The sequence below is a fragment of the Eucyclogobius newberryi genome, unplaced genomic scaffold (genome assembly GCF_026437365.1).
Source record: "Eucyclogobius newberryi isolate DKJ021-1_F unplaced genomic scaffold, fEucNew1.0.hap1 SCAF_19, whole genome shotgun sequence".
In the NCBI taxonomy this organism is placed as follows: domain Eukaryota; kingdom Metazoa; phylum Chordata; class Actinopteri; order Gobiiformes; family Gobiidae; genus Eucyclogobius; species Eucyclogobius newberryi.
The window spans coordinates 12,561,577-12,581,740 of record NW_027315823.1 but is presented as its reverse complement, the minus strand read 5'-3'; the positions used below and the strand labels follow the sequence as shown (position 1 = coordinate 12,581,740).

Sequence of the window (20,164 nt, the reverse complement as noted above, 5' to 3'; positions counted from 1 at the left end):
ATCAAACCAAATGCAAAGAGCAGGCGACAAGAAGAGGAGGGAGCAGCAGGAGATGGATGAGAATGTTGCATATGTTTTGTGTGTAAATGTCCATAAACTGACATTCGAATAATAATAGCTTAAACCTTCACACTAAGTGTAATGCTGTTCCCACACAAAAGGAATGGCAAATTTATTTGACCAGATTAAAGACAAAAAAAAATAAGAATTCCACTGTTAAGTCATGAGTAACACACTAAAATCTGAATTAGAAACAAGATAAGGTTCATGGAAAGTGTTAAGTGTTACGTTAAATCAAGGACAATACCAGGACCATATCAGGGGGTTTTGGCCTTGAGTGGGGTCATTAGCGTCACTGGTATTGATTGTGTCTGTTTAAAGGAGAACTATGAGTTTTTTGAAGAAGCGTTTGTCTCCTGGTATTTTGGTTTGCCTGGAATATCCTACAGTATGGTATAAACCAAGAGAAAAAGGTTGTACATACGGTTACACTGAATACTACATTTAGAAAGTGCCCAACATGTTTTTAAAATCAATCCAACATTGCACTTTAAAAAGTGGCTTGCATTTTATTTTCCACTGACCCCAGCAACTGAATACCTGTCAGTCAAATAGATGTGTAAACATTTGTAAACCACAGCAGGGACAGACTATTGACTCTGTTAACACCCAATTTAGTCTGAGGTTCACTTTTTCAAAGAAGCACAAAAACAGCCGATGTGGAGTCAGAGAAGAGCAGAGGTGTTCTGCACATGTGGATTCATCTCAGCGTAAACACACATTTTAAGAGAAGGAATACATTCAAATAAAAGTGAAAGAGTGTTTAGTATTAAGAGTTCTTCAGTCAGAAGCGTCAGAGGCCACACTCCCTCTAGCACCAGCTCAGCTTCTTCTTGTAAGCGTCATAGATAAAGACAGGTGTTTAATGGAGTCATACAAATATGTGGGAGTTGAGCTTTGATCCCAGGCCTCGTCTGCAGTAACAGCACAAGGCTGGAGCAGCTCAGGCTTAAGCACTGAACCTGGGTGAGGCGCTAATGACTGATCACTAGAACAGCACACTAGAACCGTCTTCAACCCCATCAAACACTTGGGAAATACATTTTTAAAAAGTACACCCGTCACTGCACGTCCTATGCTCCGAGAAAATGAACCCTCTGTTTCTGATGGAAATGAGACTTCAAACAGACAGTTTAATGGTGTCAAGAAATGAGGGCTTTGAAAAGTATTTAAATATATTCTGCAAAATATGTGAATGTGAAGTGTGTAATGCAGTTCTCAGAAAACGCTTGGTTGTGTGCATGTGTATTGCATTGTAATTTAGTCTTGCTTCTAGCCTTTTGACTATTTATTTTTTTCAGATTTTGTCAAGATTTAGTCAAATCATTATTTTAAGTTTCAGTCGACCAAATTGTAGTAAAATAAACACAAAATATATTCATATTTTAACTATTTTTCATGGAATGTGCACAGATTTGTTCCTTGTAATATGACTTTTTATGGTTTGGTTTGGTTTGGGGCGTTGGGATTGAAAAGTTGATATCGGATCTATTCTCTGCATGTTCCTTTTTATATTTAACAAAAATATCTGTTTTTAGTCATAGAAGTCATACAAAAAGTGATGTATCATGATTACTTATTGTGTGTTTAAGTAAGCACAATTATGACATTGACAAAAACTAAGAGGAATAGTTTTAGTCAACATTAGCTCTGATCTTTAGAGAAATTGCATAATACCACCAGAGCCAATTATAACGTGGAGAATATTTCAGAGTAATCTATTAGAAAGTGACTCTGCTGCCTGTTCTCTTCACCATCGGCAAACAACAATAACAAGTCTGTTGGTGTCCCCCCCGTCTCCTCATGTGTGACACTTCTCTGTGCTGTCTGTCCTGGTAATCGCCCACTGGTGAATTAAAGCTCCATTTTACTCTCGAGTGCTCCCCGTTACGCCTCACCTTACCCCCGGTGCGCCCCTGTACCGGTTGATAGGGTTGAACAGTTCAGCGCGTAACAGTAGAGCACCATCTGCGCTCCGGGTTCAGCTCTATTTAACACCACGATTGGCCATTTCAGAGAGGTAAGAGCCTCTTAGCCAATCAGGAGGAGTTTGACAGGGCTGTGACCGGGACAAAGAAGTGCTCATCAAATAGTAGCATGTATACGCGGAGAGGAAAAGTTCAGAAAGACAAGTGACTGATGTCGGCGATCTAAAATGGTGGACAGCAAAGCTCATTTTTATGATATACTGTCAGCGGCTCCTCTTCATATAAACCATGGGCAATGTTATAAAAAGCAGCTGATGGAATTATCTTATCTTGAGTTAGCGATTAATGCACGTGGTAAACGGTCCCTCAAATATTTACCAAATGGTGGCTATGGCATTTTTAAAACACAGAAATTGTTTTACACTCCACACAAATATGCATGTTTGACGTTAATACAATAAGCTCTAATTAAAGCTTAATTTATGTATGTTGAGTAACTTTATATTCACTTCATCGTCGTCATTAGGTGGAAGAAGTGCTCTTCCGTATTTAAAAAAAGTAAATGCGCCTGATCATGTGAAGAAGAAGAAATATTATGCATTTTTGTGTCTTAAATTACTGTAGCTTTTGAACATGCATTTGGTCAGCTTAGTATGAATATTTCACATTTTATAACTTAAAAAATCTATTTGAGAGAGAAATAAATAAATGAAGGCTTAGGCAACGTGTCCGCTATACTAATGGAGCCATTGTTTGTTGTGAACACAATTAGATGACAGAACGAGTCCGTCGACGGTTTATGGACTTAAAATTGTGCAAAAAAAGTCCTGAATTTTATCTGTTACGCAACAATCTGGAGAAAATTCAAACGGAGTGATTTCTGAGAAGACGATCTTGCAAACAAAATTAATGAAATAATGAATTAAGCAAAATACAACTCCAGGTATGTTTTTCTTGAACAATAAAACTATAAAAAGCCAAAAAAAGAATAAAAGTTGCATAATGTTTCTTTTAATTCAATAAAGCCAACGTCAGGTGGAATAAAATCCATTTATAATCTTAGCTTGGATAGAAGCGGCAATCATAGCATATGTCGCTTCTAAGTTTTTAACACATGAAATAGTAAAACGCAGTAAATACCCGGGGAGTTGTTAATACATTCCATTCTTCTTTGAAATGTTAACAGTAAACATTAACCATAGTCTACCTGAGATTGATCTAATGTCAAAACAAGTGCCAAATTTACCCAGAAGCGCCGGCGCGTATTGCTCATGAAGAGCATTGTTGACACTCGCCATGAATACTTATAGCTGTGTTTATGGCGCGAATGAGGACAGAATGAGCAGTGAAGGCCTTGAGCGAGAGACTCTGTATTGTATTTTCTCCCGTAAACTAGTCTCCAGGGAGCGAAGGTTATTGATCGGCGACGTACTGCTCGGCGCGTCTCTGTCCCCGCGTTCGGCCTTCACGGCGCTGTCGGGGGAGTAGAGCTGTTATAGACGAGGTGGCAACGAGGAATATTAACAAGAAAGGACTGGCATTTAGCAGGAGGGGTGAGATAAATTGTCTTCTGTTGATGTTTTTATTTTTTTTAAAGAGAAAAAGAAGCATACAAGCTGAAACTGTATTATTTTTGTACCATTTGACAACAGGGATGTCATGATATAACATTTTAGCGTTTTGATTATTCAATAACACATCGTGAAGACATCACGATTACACTTTTATTCACGGTTGTTGACACCATGTACCAAACAACAGTGGCTGCAGGTTCATGCGTACCCAGAATCTTGCTATCATCACATTTTTGGAGTTATAACGCTATCAAAATGACAAATCTGATGCAAGTAATCTGGTCACGGTCCCGCTGATTAATCACGTCAGATTTTGCGGTTTGCATGTCATTTAAATAATAACAAAGATCCGAAAATCAGACAATACTCAGATTTTGGTGTGCATGTGAACATAGCAAGTGAACGCCTTACTTTTCTTTCATTTCTGTTGTCTCATGCGGTGTTTCGCAGACTGTAGTACGTGTTTGTACTCAGGGCCCTTTTGCTTTATTAGAGACAAAGCTACAGTTTTTGTGTTTTTGTCCTCCTTTGGGTTGTTGCTTATGTCGTTTAGACTCCTTTTAGACCTGGTTTAGTCTCACTTGCTACTATGTTTAGCCCTAATTTAGACCAGATATATTGTCCAGGTTTAGATCTGGTGTTTTTTAAAGAGCTAAATAAGATAAGATAAGATATAGTATCTTTGTTGGTGTGAAAAGTTTGAGAACTACTAGTCAGTGACATTGGGTTAGGGTTATGAATACAGGTTTATGAAATCAACCTTTCCAAACAATAAAGTGAAGTTAATCTGACAGAAAAAAAATAACTTTTGGAGTATAGACTAAATTGAAAATAGGGTTGTGCAATTAATCAACTTTTAATCAAGATTGAAATGCAGTGCTTTTTACATGATCAGCTTGTTCTTGTTTTTTTTATTTGAGCTCCATAGACAATCCTCAATAAAATGATGAGGTTTGGGGCAGAGTTCAGGCTAGGAAGGAAGTAATCTCTTTATTTTGTATGTAAAATGATGTGTATTAAAATTCTGTATGGTTTATGTTGATATTGAAAGAGATTTTTATGGGAGGAAACTGTTATTCTATTCTCTCTGGTTGCTTGGTGCCCTTCTTTTTGTGTTATGTATTATCTTTTTGTTTATGAATCTGAAAAAAAGGGAGCTTTTGGTCACATTTTTCAGTTATTGCGATTACATTGTGGCCTGAATAATCATGATCATTGATGCACCAGATAACCTTGGCATCCCTTATCTACTCTCAATCAATTTTAAATAACAGTGTTTCCCATATACCCAAACAGATTGTACGATGTTTTCATGAAAACATCTCCTAATATATGCATCCATGCATCACAACTCTACAAAAACATTAATCTAAGCTGTTTTCCTCACATCAAAACCTTTTCAAACCAGAGTGTATCACAGCTGCCTCTGTATCATTATTTATACCCTTTTTGTCCTGTTTTTAAAACCGACCCTCTGCAGTGAGCGTGATAACATTAAACTGAAGGAATTATGGGTAGGAGGGATATTAAAAACATAATCTCATTTTATACAGCAGAGATTTGATTCTTTGCCGACGCACCGTGCCACTGTTCAAAGACTTATTAAATACTGATCCACTTCTGGAGGTTTACAAATTGGGAACAAAGCATTACGGGTGATACTTCATTTTTGTTTCATGTTGGTTTTTCTAAAAAATGCAATTGTTTCTAGTATATTTACGCAATGGGACTGGGATCTGGCGTATATGATATGGTCCCTATATATTTGATGGAGGTTTAGTTATTTGTCTGTGGGCGTTTCATCTCAGCGGATTAGGATGTGATAGTGTGAAACAGGATTACTAATCTCTACTCTGCTGAACTCTGATTCTTGTGGATGTACTGCTCGTGTTTCATTCATTTGGATGTATAAAAGGTGGCGGTATTACCTGACCTGACCTAAAAAAACATGCATAGACGTCAGCTGAACAAACCGAGCTGGTGTAAACAAAAGTGCACTTCCCATTGACAAGGGGTGGAATTGAACTAATTACAAAGATGTTTTATAGGTGATTACCAAGTATAACACTTTTTTATATACCTGTTGTTTTGTTCTTATACAGAAATGTGTTTCTGTGTTTTCCTCACTACGTGACAAAGTTAGATGGCTGCAAAGTATTTTATCTCTTGGTTGAGTTCTCTTCACTTTCTGAAAAAAAGCGGTGCATTAATTAGTGTTTGTGACTATCCTTAGTGTGACAAATGGTTTGAGAGTGCTAGGTACCAGTTAGAGTAGATTTAATCACGTACTTCCTCCTTTTGCGGTTTGAAAATCAGGTATCACAACTTAAAGTACATTTGGCAGCACTAGTTGGCATTTTTAGCCATGTAACTGTACTTTTACTTGAATACATATTATCTGAACTTTTTGACCACTGCCCAATACAAAACACAACCTTTGCAGTTTCATGTGACAGAAAAAAAAAGTTCCCAAAGACGAGATTCTGTCTGTACTTTCCAAACAAAACAATGGTAGTAAACAGTACATACACTGAGTATATAATATTGACTATGTGCTGAAATAAAAAAAAAACTCTGCAAGCAATGAGAGACAAAAACAATCCATTTGTTCCAATGATAAACCTTTGTATTGAATTGGAATTAGAGAGTGCAATAGTCCTTGTGATCCTATAGAGGGTTTCCAAACATACACAGGAGTAACTGCAGTCATTTAAGCTGTCTCTGGTCCTATATAACGTCTAACAGATTGATAGTAGTTTTGTCTCCCGTTTCTCTCTTTTAATCTCCAGATGTTCCTCCGATTTACGACCGCTCAAGTGAACGTTTTGTCACTGCATCAGGAGAAGGAGGAGAATGCACCACAAAGCACTACACTGCACATCGCTGAGCCTGGTTACACCCTTCACTCTCCACTATTATTCACTTAAGTCAGCACTTGATACTTTTTGTTTTGTTCCACTCTCCGGGGACATTTGGCGTTTATGTTAGCTTTAGTTAGAAACACTTGACATATGATGCAAAATTGACTTTTAAGAGCTACTAACCATGTTATATATGCTTTCCCTTCTCTTTTCCTCTCTCAAAGTTGTATTTAGAGCGATTTATGCATGTTTGAGTAATTATACTGCAATAAAACCACTGCTCTGAAAATCCCCATTTTCACTGACCCTTGCTACAAACCCAGTTAATTCAAGTTAAGTTCATGTTGTGATTTTAATTTTTTTAAATATGCCATTTTGGCAAAAAAATCAATAAAAAAATATCTTCTGCTCACTAACTGTCGCTCTTTGAAGCACTTTGTGTTTTAAAATGCCAAATATATAAAATAACGATCAACTGGTATTGTAGATAATAACTATATCAGACAAAATGCGTCTTTTGTAAGTTTCACAGCATTTAATAATTGAATAACTTCTCTATGTTACCTGATATTCAAGTCTGACTCAATCATTTGCAAACACTCTAGAACTAAAGATGGAATGTGGAGGACATTTAGAACAATGTCAAATGTTTGTCATTGTCAAAGTGATGTGTTTTCCCATTAAAATCCTGAGCATGTGAAGTGGGCAGAGGTCTACATGTTGCATCACTGTTGCACTGAGTCCCAGTGTTAGTTACAGCACGACTCAGAGCTCAGTCTAATGAGAACATGAATAGAGTCTGACATGCACCACCTCCATCAGTAGCAAGGTTAACTCCTTTAGCTATCAGAATCACAATCAGAAAAGGTCTGTTGCCATTGTTTTTGAACACAGTTCGCAAACATAGGAACTTGTCTCGGCGTTAAGGTGCAACATAAAACAATTAATAATCAAATAATAATAATAGCAACGTCTATAGAGTCTAACATGGTATGTACACAGATATTTACATAAAAGTTTACAGATGGCCGGAAATAGTGCAGAAAGTGAACAGTGCGTGAATAGTACTGGTTGAATAATTGTTAATGTGGCAGGTGTTAAGTAATCATGAGTCCAACAGCAGAGGGAAAGAAACTGTTCTTGTGGCGGGAGGAACTGGTCTGAGTGCACAATGTGCTGTAGTCTCTGTTTGTCCCTGGCTGTGGCTCCAGCGTACCACACGGTGATGGAGGAAGTGAGGATGGACTCAATGATGGCTGTGACTTTCCTGAAATCCACGATCATCTCCACTGACTTCTGGGCATTGAGCTCCAGGTTGTTACAGCTGCACCAGGACACCAGCCGGTCTCTAGATTTATTACTTGTACAACCAAGACATGCAAATGTACTTCTGCAGTCAAGTCAATGATATACACAGTAGTATCAAGAAACATTAAATTAGAATGATTGCTTCACTTGATATCATCCTTATTTCAAAACTTTATGGCGCTGTTGTCCACTGCCTAAACGCTCTAATACACTTACAAAAAATATTATAACTGCCCAGTCAGAGCACAAATATCTTTCTGCTATTATAACAATAACAGTAGCTGCTCTGTAAACTCCGCCTCCATTCTGCCTGAGTACAGCTCCATATGAATGTAATCTATATTTATCTCATTGTGGATGTGACTGGCTCCAGAGCTTGGCCTTGGGGACAATAAACCTGATGAGTGTGTTCTTTTCTGTGGTGTGTGACAGCAGTTTACTCTGACACTGGTCCCTTTTGTGGCCCTATTGTTGGAGTGAGGCTTTTGACTGGCTCCTCGCTCAATAACATTCATATTAATCTGTCGTGTCTTTATGCCGCTCCAGAAAGCACTAAAAGGATTGGGAGAGAATCTGGCAACATAATTTGCCCAGGATTTAAAGAAAAACGGCTATTCAAATAGAGCGCAATTTTGTTGATATTAGTGTACAAATAAGAAGCACCAATCATGAGTTCCTTTATCTTGTCATTGTAAAAGCAGTACAACCCTGGAAGACAGAATGGTGAGCGCTGCTATAGACCCACCCAGGAGTGATGCATTTGGAATAGCTGCACACACAGCCTAGTACTATTATAAATGTTGCATCCCATTCATTTTATTCAGGCTGTATAATAAAAACATACATTTTGTTGTTTGTAAGATTGATTTCCAGCTATTTCTAAAGTTCACACATTTTTGTAGGATTTGTGGTGCTTAGTGAACTACAACCAACATTTATTTTTTATATTTTTTATGCAGGACAAAGTTATACTTAAAAAATATGAACTGTGTCGTTGTTAGCTTGTATGCTAATTTTGGGTCACGTTGCAAACATTAATAATTTATTATGCAAAATGGTGTTGCTGTTGCCAAAACAGCAACACCATTTTTCACAGTTTGCAATGTTGATAGCAAAACATACATGATTTATTATTATAGTAATATAGATGCTACAAGACTTGAGAATGTAGGTTTCTGATTAAAAAAAAAAAAAAAAGACTTATTTGCCATATCAATAAATAATTTCAAACCAAAGTCCTTCAAAATAGGAAGTATCTTGTCCGAGAGTGTGTTTGTGTGTAGATGCAAGGCAGACACAGGGTTCACACAGCCAGCACAGCCAAGCAGAGCAAACGTGCAAGAAACGAATGTGGATGACGATGAGATGGAAAACAAAAGCATAAGTAGCATGGAGAAAGTGGACGTGGTCAAACCAATACTGGGATTGCGTTCAAGGGGTTGGTTTACTGATGAAAAATTGGAACAGAAGAAAAGATTGTGCGTGGGAAGCAATAATCACCTTCGCTTGGGATGACTAGAATGTACGGCGTTGTTATTTGTCCCCTACCTATTACCACTAAGACCAAGGGCCGCCAGTCGCCGCCGGAGAGCAAGACAGAGAGAGAAAGAAAACAAACAACAACAAAAAAAAGGAAGGAAGGAAAAAGAAATAAGAAAATTGTCTAGGAAAAAAGAACTGTGTCCATTGGATCTCCTGGAGAGAAATTATACTGGTGAGACAAAGCACGGAAAACCATTAAGAGCAATACTAAACGCAAGATGGAGAAGAGCGGTGAGATGGACGAGGTGTGGTTGATGTGACAACTTTAATGCTATGGCCCTTAGCTGGGTTTGGAAAGTGTTTGTCGAGAGAAGAGACGGAAAAATAAAAAGACAGATGAGAGTCAATGAAAATGAATGATGAAGAGTAAAGAAAAGGATTATTATCTAGCCACAAAGGTTTAATGAGAGAACAAGTTATGGATCTTGAAGCAAATGATTCAATTTGGGTTTAAGCCAAGGACATTTACCTTAATCATCAACAACTACAGCTCAACATGTGCAAATGCAGACTTTAGGATATATGCTGTACCAAATATAGATGTGAATACATAACAGAAGAAATTCCCTAAATGTTGGGCATTTCATGTTTTAATCTGTTTATTTTATCAGGCTTAAAAAAAAAAACACATAATCCGCCAGGAAAAATCTTAAAAGAGGAAAAATTGAGCATTTCCAAATTACTGTCTTTTCCCACGCCAGACCACGCCCCCGACTATGATGACGTGCCGACTGTATCTATGTAAGTTGTCTGTTGAAGGGGTCTTCATGCAGCTGTTACTGACATTGTTCCTTTACGTACAATGTGATATTTGCCAAATATATTTCAAATAATTGCCACTTCACGCATCTGTAATGTTTTGCACATGAAACATTCTATGACCTTGGTCTTCTCCTGTGTCAGTTTTTCTGTTTTATGTATTGGTAGGCATTGTACTTCAAGACCCAGCAACAAAGGTCAATCATTTCTGATGCAGACTGAGCCTAGACCTACGCCCACAACCCGCCTACAACCAGAATGGAGCCACAAAGCAGAGCGAATCAAGTATTTAATTTGCAACACTTAATGCAAATGAAGAATTGAAGAAAACGGTAGAGAGATGTGGAAACGTCAAATCAACGATGCAAACGGACGAGGGTAGAGGTGAGGAAAATCAATACGAACTCAAAGGCTTTCAGAGCTCATTGTTCGCAGCACAAATGGCGGACTTGCCAGGGATGATGAGCAAATGAAGACGAGAGACATGTGGAAAGCAAAACATGGAGTAGCAGGGAAATGTAGTTAGGGTTGACGCGCTCTCCGGGTTTAAAGGAGAGCATCGGTCTGCGGGCGACATCGGTGATGAAGCTCAATGTGCAGTGATGAACATGGACACGGCAGGAGTGAAAGATGACTCATAAGTAATAAAGAGGTTTGCAAAAGTATGGCAATGAAATATATGCTATTTTTATACGGTGGACATTGCTAGAGTGGCTTTCATGTTGCTGTCAAAATCACAACCAAAGTCACTCAACTAAAGGTGCACTATGTAACTTTTCTAGTGGAGGGTCCGCCACCAACTTGTCTCCGTGCCTGCCTGAAAGGTTTCAAAGACTAGAATTAAAATTAAATAAATGCAGGATAGACACATTTAATACCATACTGTGGAACATTACAGGCAAAGTAATCGATTTTGGACATAAGCAGATGGCCACCAATAAAGTTGCACAGTGTATCTTTACATAATGTCAGTGGAGGAGTGATCATACCTTTGTTGGCCAGGCGGACACAGTTGATTTTGGTTTCCTGTGAAGACAAAAAAAACAGATATTGCATTATTAAAAATGTGGGAAATGATTTCTCAAGGTAGGTAAAGAAATGCCAAATTGAAAAGGACTTTTGGGTGGAAGTCGAAACGTCCAGGGGACAGCATACGCACAAAAATGTTCTGGACGTGACTTTCACGGATGTTTGAGATTTTGACATTCATAAAAAGACAACTTGAGGTGGATATGTGTGGGCCGTTCCACAGAGGATTTCAGAGACAGAGGATTTCAGAGACAAGGCATTATGAAATCTGTGCTCAGACCAGTGTCACACAAGTGTGCAAGTTTCAGGAAGTTTATATTTTGTTTTAGAATTTTAGAATTCCATGTACAGTTTTGAAAATGAGACCCTCAATGACTCATTTTGAAACCTAATTCCTCAGCTAGACATACTGTATAACACTTTAGATATCCCAAAGCCTGTTTCTTTGGCTCATTCTTGTGCAGTGTTCTTCTTCATTCTGAAGCCATCATCTGTCTCCTCCTGAAGTATCTTTGGAGAGCACTATATCCAGCTCCTTTCATTCCTGCTCTGGCCCTGTCTACTGCTCTGCTCTGCTCCATGAGGCTGTCACGCTGACGTGCACTCAGTGTCTTCCACAGATTGGCTTCACCTGTCGACCCATTTGTCTTCATCAAACAAGATGGCTGTGGTGGCTGTCATTTTCTACATCAGAGTACTATCAGGGACAATGTACAGGCTGTACGTTTCTCCAAGTTTAGATCAGACTGTCAGGCTGAATTAAAATAGTTGGCAATTCAAACAAACCTGCTGACAACCTCACTAATATCACTAATGTCTCTCTGACAAGTTCTCACTTAGCTCTTAATTTGACAAACCAAATAACATAGTTACTGTAAATATTCAGCACTATAGTAAGAAAATGTAGGTACTGCTTTTACATGTTTGCTCTCTTTATTAGAAGCAGTCAGTGGTGTTACAATTGATGGGATGGAACATTGTTACGCAGACTATTATTTTTGACCAAACCAGAAACGTCCAGACATAACGGGATGCATTTGTTTTAGAATGTTGGTCTAGCGTCTGGATACAAACTGAATGTACAAAACACTGGAAACCCCCTCTGACCTTTAAAAAGACTTAACAGAATTTTTTAAATATTTATGCATTGTTCTACATAAAGGTTTGTCAACAATCTTAGAAAATTAGACCATTCTTTTTTCCACCATAAAGAAAGAACCTTGATAGATTGAATCTTATTGCATACTCAAGTCTAAGTCAAAGGATTGAAACCATAAAAATTCTCATTTTGCCCAGCTTTCTCTATCATTCACTCAATTTCCATCCCCAACCGGCTGTTTGATGAGTTGAATAAATCTCTAAAAAAAACTTTTCAAGTTTAGAAAACTTGGGTAAAATCTATGCTTATGATCTGAATGGCGCTAATCTAAATCTAAAAATCAAACAAAGATATTTGAATCTTAAACTGAAGAAGAAGTTTTGCACCTAACAGAACAGAACATATCTGAGATTTAAGGTCTGGATAAGAAAAGGTATAATGTTTTTCTTCCAGGTTGTAAAAGAAAATTAAATGTTTGATATGTTGAAAGAAGCCTCTGACCTGGAGAAACAAGGCTTTTATAGGGATTTATAAATAAGGCGTTATTATAACCAAAGAATTAAACAAAGCATTGACCACTATAACTCTATGACTGATGTTTTTTTTTTATCAAGGCATACAAAAAAGAACTTTCAGGAGGAATAATATCTATTGCATCACTAATCTGGACAACTACTCTACAAAATTCATTAAAAACAAATGGGAAGGAGAAGTCAACCGTGTTTTGACAGAAGGAGATTGGGAAAGTGTACGGCACAATGAAGCACCACAAAATGACATGAGGGAAGTTTGCTGGAGAAACTGTGGAAGCACAACGTTATTATGTATTTTGAGACTGTCCTGCTGTTCAGAAATATTAGACTGAAATGAACAAGGCACTGCAGACTGTTTTTGACATTGTCATCCCATTATTTGAGAACTACGTATTTGGGCATCAAAACTCCTGCCATAGACGTAATAAATGGATACCTTTTGACACAAACCAAACCACTGTAAGGGATGTTCCAAAGACATTTCAGAAACAGTAAGTTAAGATAAGATAAGATATTCCTTTATTGTCCCACATGGGGAAATTTCATTGGTGCAACGCAGGTAGATACAGAGGTAGATACAGAAGAACATATCACTTATGGGAAGTCTGAAAAACACTTTCAGTAGAAGATCTCCTATAAATAAATAAAAAAAAAATAAATAAATAAATAAAAAACTCCCACAGACAAATAAATAAATACATAAATACATAAATACCATTGCATGTGATCACAACAGTAATTGCACATGAATATGTGTCACGACAGCACATAGATTGCACATGAATTTCACAGTAATTGCACATGAATTGCACATGAATTCCAACAGCAATTGCACATATGACAGAATTGCACATCAGTATTAGGTTAGGTCAGTATTGCGAGTGTTCAGTACTAACAGTTTTTGTTATAAAGTCTGACAGCAGCAGGAAGGAAAGACCTGTGAAACCTTTCCTTCACACATCGAGGGTGGATCAGTCTGTCACTGAAGCTGCTCTCCAGAGAGGACAGAGTGTCCTGCAGGGGGTGACACTCATGGTCCAGCATAGATGTGAATCTAGCCAGGACCCTCCTGTCCCCCACCTCCTGCACCGAGTCCAGAGCACAGCCCAGGACGGAGCTGGACTTCTTGATGACTCTGTCCAGCCTCTTCCTCTCCCTCTCTGTGATGCTGCTGCTCCAGCAAGCCACACCATACAGGAGGGCTGATGCCACCACAGAGTCGTAGAAGGTCTTCAGGAGTGGCCCTGTCACTCCAAAAGACCTGAGTCTCCTCAGGAGGTAGAGCCGACTCTGGCTCTTCCTGTACAGTGCGTCTGTGTTATGAGTCCAGTCCAGTTTGTGGTTCAGATGAACACCCAGGTACTTGTATGAGTCCACTCTCTCAATGTCCCGTCCCTGGATGTTCACTGGTGAGGGGGCAGTGGGGTGGCGTCTGCGGAAATCCACCATCATCTCCTTGGTCTTCCCCGCGTTGATGAGGAGGTGGTTCCGCTGACACCAGTCCACAAAGTCCTGCGCCAGTCCTCTGTACTCCGCGTCATCGTCGTCCGTGATGAGTCCGATGATGGCAGAGTCATCAGAGAACTTCTGCAGGACACAGCTGTCCGTGTCATGTCTGAAGTCTGCAGTGTAAAGGGTGAAGAGAAAGGGCGCGAGGACAGTGCCCCGGGGCGCCCCCACACTGCAGGTCCGAGTGTCAGACACACAGTTCCGGGTTCTCACAAACTAGGGTCGGTCTGTGAGGTAGTCCAGGATCCACTCTGCCAGGTCATACTCCACACCAGCCGTCTCCAGCTTGTCCCTCAGGAGCAGCGGCTGGATGGTGTTGAAGGTGCTGGAGAGATCGAAGAACAGGATCCTCACAGAGCTGCCAGGCTTTTCCAGGTGAGAGAGAGAGCGGTGCAGCAGGGAGATGACGGCGTCCTCCACTCCGATGCCAGACCGATATGCAAACTGCAGCGGGTCCATGGCTGAGCTCACGGTGGAGCGGAGGTGGTCCAGGACCAGCCGCTCCAGTGTCTTCATCAGGTGGGACGTGAGAGCCACTGGCCTGAAGCTGTTGAGGTCTTTGGGGCGCGGTGTCTTAGGCACAGGTACCACACAGGAGGTCTTCCAGACCTGTGGTACCACCCTCAGCTTCAGGCTCATGTTGAAGACATGCTCCATAACTCCACACTGTTCATCTGCGCAGGACTTAAGGAGCCTGGGGCTGATGCCGTCAGGTCCTGCTGCCTTCCTCACTTTAATCCTCTTCAGCTCTTCAGTTGTGGCCAATACTTTGGAGAAGACAAGCAAAACCTTAAATGAAGTACACCTTATGCTGGGTAAGTATAAAGATGAAGAAGCAGAAAGGGCTGAGAAGACATTGTGGACATGATCAGCCAGCAGCCGGCTTAAAGGCTGAGGCGACGCAATGGGTCCAGAGGTTCCTCAGCTTGATCCTTACAACTTAACGAGACTGACCACGATCTCTAATTTGAATCAGAGACCCAGCGGTTTCACCCCGAATCACCTTTAAGGGATGATAGAAATTATCCAAAAACAAGGAGAAGGTTCAACACAAGTGTGGCAGCCTTGCAAAGACAAAAGGTCCTCTGGCTGTGGGAGAGGGTGCATGAGCCACAACAACATACACAAACCAAGGATCAGCTGAAGGCTCTAAGGTGCAACTTTGAACAAGCTGGGTTTAGTACAACAGGAGAAACTGCTGCACTGACTCAGCAAACTCAACAAAAAACAAGAGCTGGAGCAATGTTGAGCAACATTGCTGCTTTGTAAAGTACAAAAATATTGTCAGGGCTCAACAATATCAGCTCAACAAATCCACAGGCCAGATCCAAGACTACAGTGATGAGAAGCTAGATCCTCCTCGTTTACCTTCCATACGAGGTCCCAGTGTGTTCCTTAACAACTCTGTCAGATCTGGCGCTCTCCTTCCAGACTCTGTAAGTCTGGGGAGCTCCAGGATCAACACAACCCTCACGATTAGGACCTTGTAAGAGTAGTACACGGATGGATTGGGATAGCCAGAGTCGTTGGGACGGAGGACAAAAAATACCCCTACTGGATAAAAGAGGCAATAGAAATCCGGAAAGATGCCACTAGTACACTAAATCGAGATGAGGGGGCTTTTGTGCTTTGTCATACTTGGGATGTTCTATAGAAGTGGGACTGCTGAGGGCACTGTCATCTTTTCCCTCCTGGAAGGAAAAACGTGCCAAAGACTGTGTAAATCAGCCGTCAAGACACCGCACTGTACTATTAAGGGACTATTCTGACCATGACATCAGACAAACAGTTGAAACATGTCATGACAACAAACACTGGTCTGATAGATTAAATAAAAGTATATGAAGGCGTATGATGTTGCCATTATTAGCAAAATTATGTGGTTCTTACAAAAAATGACACATGTTGTTTACCGTCATGATTGTGACAGATAATAAGTGCTATGAGGCTATGAGGTTTAAGTGGCTATGCTTGCCGTTTATTCCAGCTTGTCCTGTGAGTGGGAGTACTGTCTCTTAAGTGCACCATAGCCATCTATGTGTGAAGTAAAAGGAGCAGAAAATGTCTGAGCAGAAAATGTCTGGATGATGGATGAGGAGGCACTCTCTACATGACTGACCACACACCTGGCTGAATCACACTGTCCATCTGTGAACAGGCATTACATTAACTATTTGGGTAATTTGTCAATATACATATACTCCTGTTTAAATGTTTTGCTTGGTAAATAGATATTTTTATATCAGACCAGAGTTCCCACAATTGACTTGAAATTATTTTCCAGGACAATTACAATTATGCGATCACAGGCGTCCACAATAACATGAGCCCCTTTTCTACAATTTCACTAATAAAGATGTAGTCTAAGGCTATACTCAAAGATCATAATGAACACAAATGTAGATCCATCAAGACAGCTTTACATAACTATAACACATTATGGGACTAAGGGCAAGTCTCACCAGCTTTCCCTTTGCATTGTGATACGATTATTGTATTTTATTTAGACCTAGGGATGTGACGAGATCTATTTTTCACCAGACTGTGTGTATATAAGAAGAATGATCTCACAAGGTTTTATTCTCCATCTTGCGTGGGGGAAAAATGGAAATAAAATTATGTTTAATAGATACGTATTGGATGAAGTGTTGTCACGTCCCCTGGCCTGCAGTTCCTCTCCTTGTTATGTGTGGTTAAAATTGTGTTTCCTCCTCCCATGTAGAATGGCTGTGTGAGTACTCACCTGTGGTTGAAAACTTTATTGGAAACCCATTTTACATTTTGTTTTTTTTACTTCACCTTTTCCTCGCAGAGCTGGGTTGTAACAGTCAATTGTAATAATCATGACTTTAGTATGTAAATATTCTATGTTGACTAAAGTCAGGTTGTTAGCTGGACACTAAAATGACATAGTTTGGTCATTTCTATCCCTTTCCATCAACACGTTTCAAAATGCATACCATAAAATATAAAAAAGACTGTAGGTCAGCAAATTTAGTGTGAGCATATGCTTCAATAGTGTCTAAGTTTTCTTCAAGTTATGCAAACAATTGGGCAAAACTCATAAGCACCTTCAAAATGTGTTCTGTCAGAGTCACCCGCCTCTTTATGGGTGAGTGCATGGAGGGAAATCAGGAGGAGATTAGATCATTGCATTGGAGTTACCGTGGTTACGGTGGTGGAAAATTAACACAATCCTCGGTGGGTTCAGACTTATGAAAATGTACAAAGGTGAGATCGGGTTTAGAGAGTGAACGGCAGTGCCCTCTACCACATTGGCACCACACAATACCAAATGCTTCTGTAAAACTGAAAAACAACATTACAAAAAAATCCAAATCACACTTGTTTACATGCACACCGAGAAAACGGAATAACTGGCCTAGTCCGATTCCAACCGATTTTTCAAAATGCATGCAAACCCAGGTAGTAAATGGTGAAAAAATATAGCGCTTTCCTTCTACTCGACAATGATTCAAATCTCAAAGATCCCAATCCCAGCCCGATGTGTAGTCGTGTTCCCCGGTGTGTAGTCGTGTTCCCCGGTGTGTGGTCGTGTTCCCCGGTGTGTAGTCGTGTTCCCCGGTGTGTGGTCGTGTTCCCCGGTGTGTGGTCGTGTTCCCCGGTGTGTAGTCGTGTTCCCCGGTGTGTAGTCGTGTTCCCCGGTGTGTAGTCGTGTTCCCCGGTGTGTAGTCGTGTTCCTCCGGTGTGTAGTCGTGTTTTCCCCGGTGTGTAGTCGTGTTTTCCCCGGTGTGTAGTCGTGTTTTCCCCGGTGTGTAGTCGTGTTTTCCCCGGTGTGTAGTCGTGTTCCCCGGTGTGTAGTCGTGTTCCCCGGTGTGTGGTCGTGTTCCCCGGTGTGTAGTCGTGTTCCCCGGTGTGTAGTCGTGTTTTCCCCGGTGTGTAGTCGTGTTTTCCCCGGTGTGTAGTCGTGTTCCCCGGTGTGTAGTCGTGTTCCCCGGTGTGTAGTCGTGTTCCTCCGGTGTGTAATCGTGTTCCCCGGTGTGTAGTCGTGTGTTCCCCGGTGTGTAGTCGTGTGTTCCCCGGTGTGTAGTCGTGTTCCCCGGTGTGTAGTCGTCTTCCCCGGTGTGTAGTCGTGTTCCACAGTGTGTAGTCGTGTTTTCCCCGGTGTGTAGTCGTGTTCCCCGGTGTGTAGTCGTGTTTTTCCCGGTGTGTAGTCGTGTTCCCCGGTGTGTAGTCGTGTTCCCCGGTGTGTAGTCGTGTTCCCCGGTGTGTAGTCGTGTTCCCCGGTGTGTAGTCGTGTTTTTCCCGGTGTGTAGTCGTGTTCCCCGGTGTGTAGTCATGTTCCCCGGAGTGTAGTCATGTTCCCCGGTGTGTAGTCATGTTCCCCGGTGTGTAGTCGTGCCCGGTGTGTAGTTGTGTTTTCCCCGGTGTGTAGTCGTGTTTTCCCCGGTGTATAGTCGTGTTCCCCGGTGCATGTAACGGTGCAGTCCGATCACACGAGGAGCAGACAAGGACAGACGTTCAACTGTTCAAGATACTGTAAATAATAGCTAGGAAAACATCAGCCAGGTCTTTGAACATGTGCTCGCTCATTTTACATCAACAGAGACGACAAACTACAGCTCCTCCGTCACAGACCAGGGGCTCGTACAACAAAGCCAGCCGGTTCAAAACCCCGCATTTTCTGAACAAATGTGTGCACGTTCACAGAGCTTCACAGAGTTGATACGGCGCCTTGGACTTAATGAAAGCCACCGTCTGTGCCACGCAGCAAAGTGTAAAGACGCACAGCCCGATGTGACACGATTACGTTTTGGTGTTTAACGCTGTACCGATTTGAATAGTGTGTACTTCATTTAATACAGTATGATTAAAGATAATGAGGATATTACATCAAGGAATCACCTACATAAGCAAAGTGTATTTGAATATTCCTTTTAATAAATCTGTGCGCATTGATATAAAAATCATATGGGCTGTCGCTTATACATTTCCTTCTTTATCTGCTGCTCTCTCTCTCTCTCTCTCTTTGTTGTAACTCTAAACTATGGTTAACCCCAAATTTACTTTGTTAAAACCCTTTAATCCAGGTTTGTATTGCACGTGTGGTTTCGTTTTGTTCTGCCGCTTTAAACTACCACAGCCTCACTGTGTTTGCTCTGCGAAGAACAACGCAGTTCCTAGCATCCTGAAAATCAAACGCTCAAATGAAAAGGCTCAGAGTGGATTGACAGGTTTTGTGTGGCAGGTCTATGCTGTGTTAAAACAGTAGATATAAAGGCTCACCCCATTGGAGCGACTGACGGCCTGGAAGTAGATGCTGTAGCTCTTGGCCGGGGAGAGTGGCGGGTTCGAGAAGCCCCCGTAACTCTTGTTGTCACCCACAGTGAAGGGCTGTACCATTGTGAGGCTGGAGGGGGGCAGCTCGGCCGCCATGTAGTAGGAAGAGTCCAGGATGGAGGCGTTTCTGAAACTGAAGGGAGCCGAGAAACACTGGGGCTCCTCTGCGGCTCGGCGGCTTTTGGACTTGCGCAGCTCCTTCACCACCAGCTGATATGAGCTGTGGACAAACGTGACAATGCATTAAAGGGGCAGTCTGGGAGATTTACATGTTAACATTCTTAAACATGACCTCTTTGTGTCCTCAGATACAAGGCAAACATGTTCAAATCAAGAAGCTTTTACTGTATTGTAAAGATTTATTCTTAATTACATAAACAATGGGCAAGATGGAGAAGTTGTTGATGTTATAAGTGGGTGGTTCTCAAGATGATTAACCAATCAGAAAGCAGAATGAGCCTCACATGAGTCTCAACATAGGGATGGGCGATGTATCGGTTCCGGTATCGGTATCAGCCAATGCCGGGGAAAAAAGGACATATTTTGGCGCCCATATATATTTGGCTCTGCTCCAAATCTGTGTGCCCATGTGTTATTCCCAGGTTGTCCTCAGTGCATCAGAGTTGTCTTTCCATTTAAAAATTCAAATATAAGTTATTTG

The 20,164-nt window shown here is 40.9% G+C and overlaps 1 protein-coding gene across 1 annotated transcript in view; it reads right to left on the bottom strand.

The window, feature by feature from the left end:
• Positions 1 to 20,164, bottom strand: part of ptprt (protein tyrosine phosphatase receptor type T) — a 186,871-nt gene that overhangs the window by 63,025 nt on the left and 103,682 nt on the right. The window contains 3 exon segments of the mRNA XM_072451758.1: positions 9,232 to 9,288; positions 11,022 to 11,058; positions 19,450 to 19,723. Of these exon segments, the coding sequence (XP_072307859.1) occupies positions 9,232 to 9,288; positions 11,022 to 11,058; positions 19,450 to 19,723 (368 nt within the window).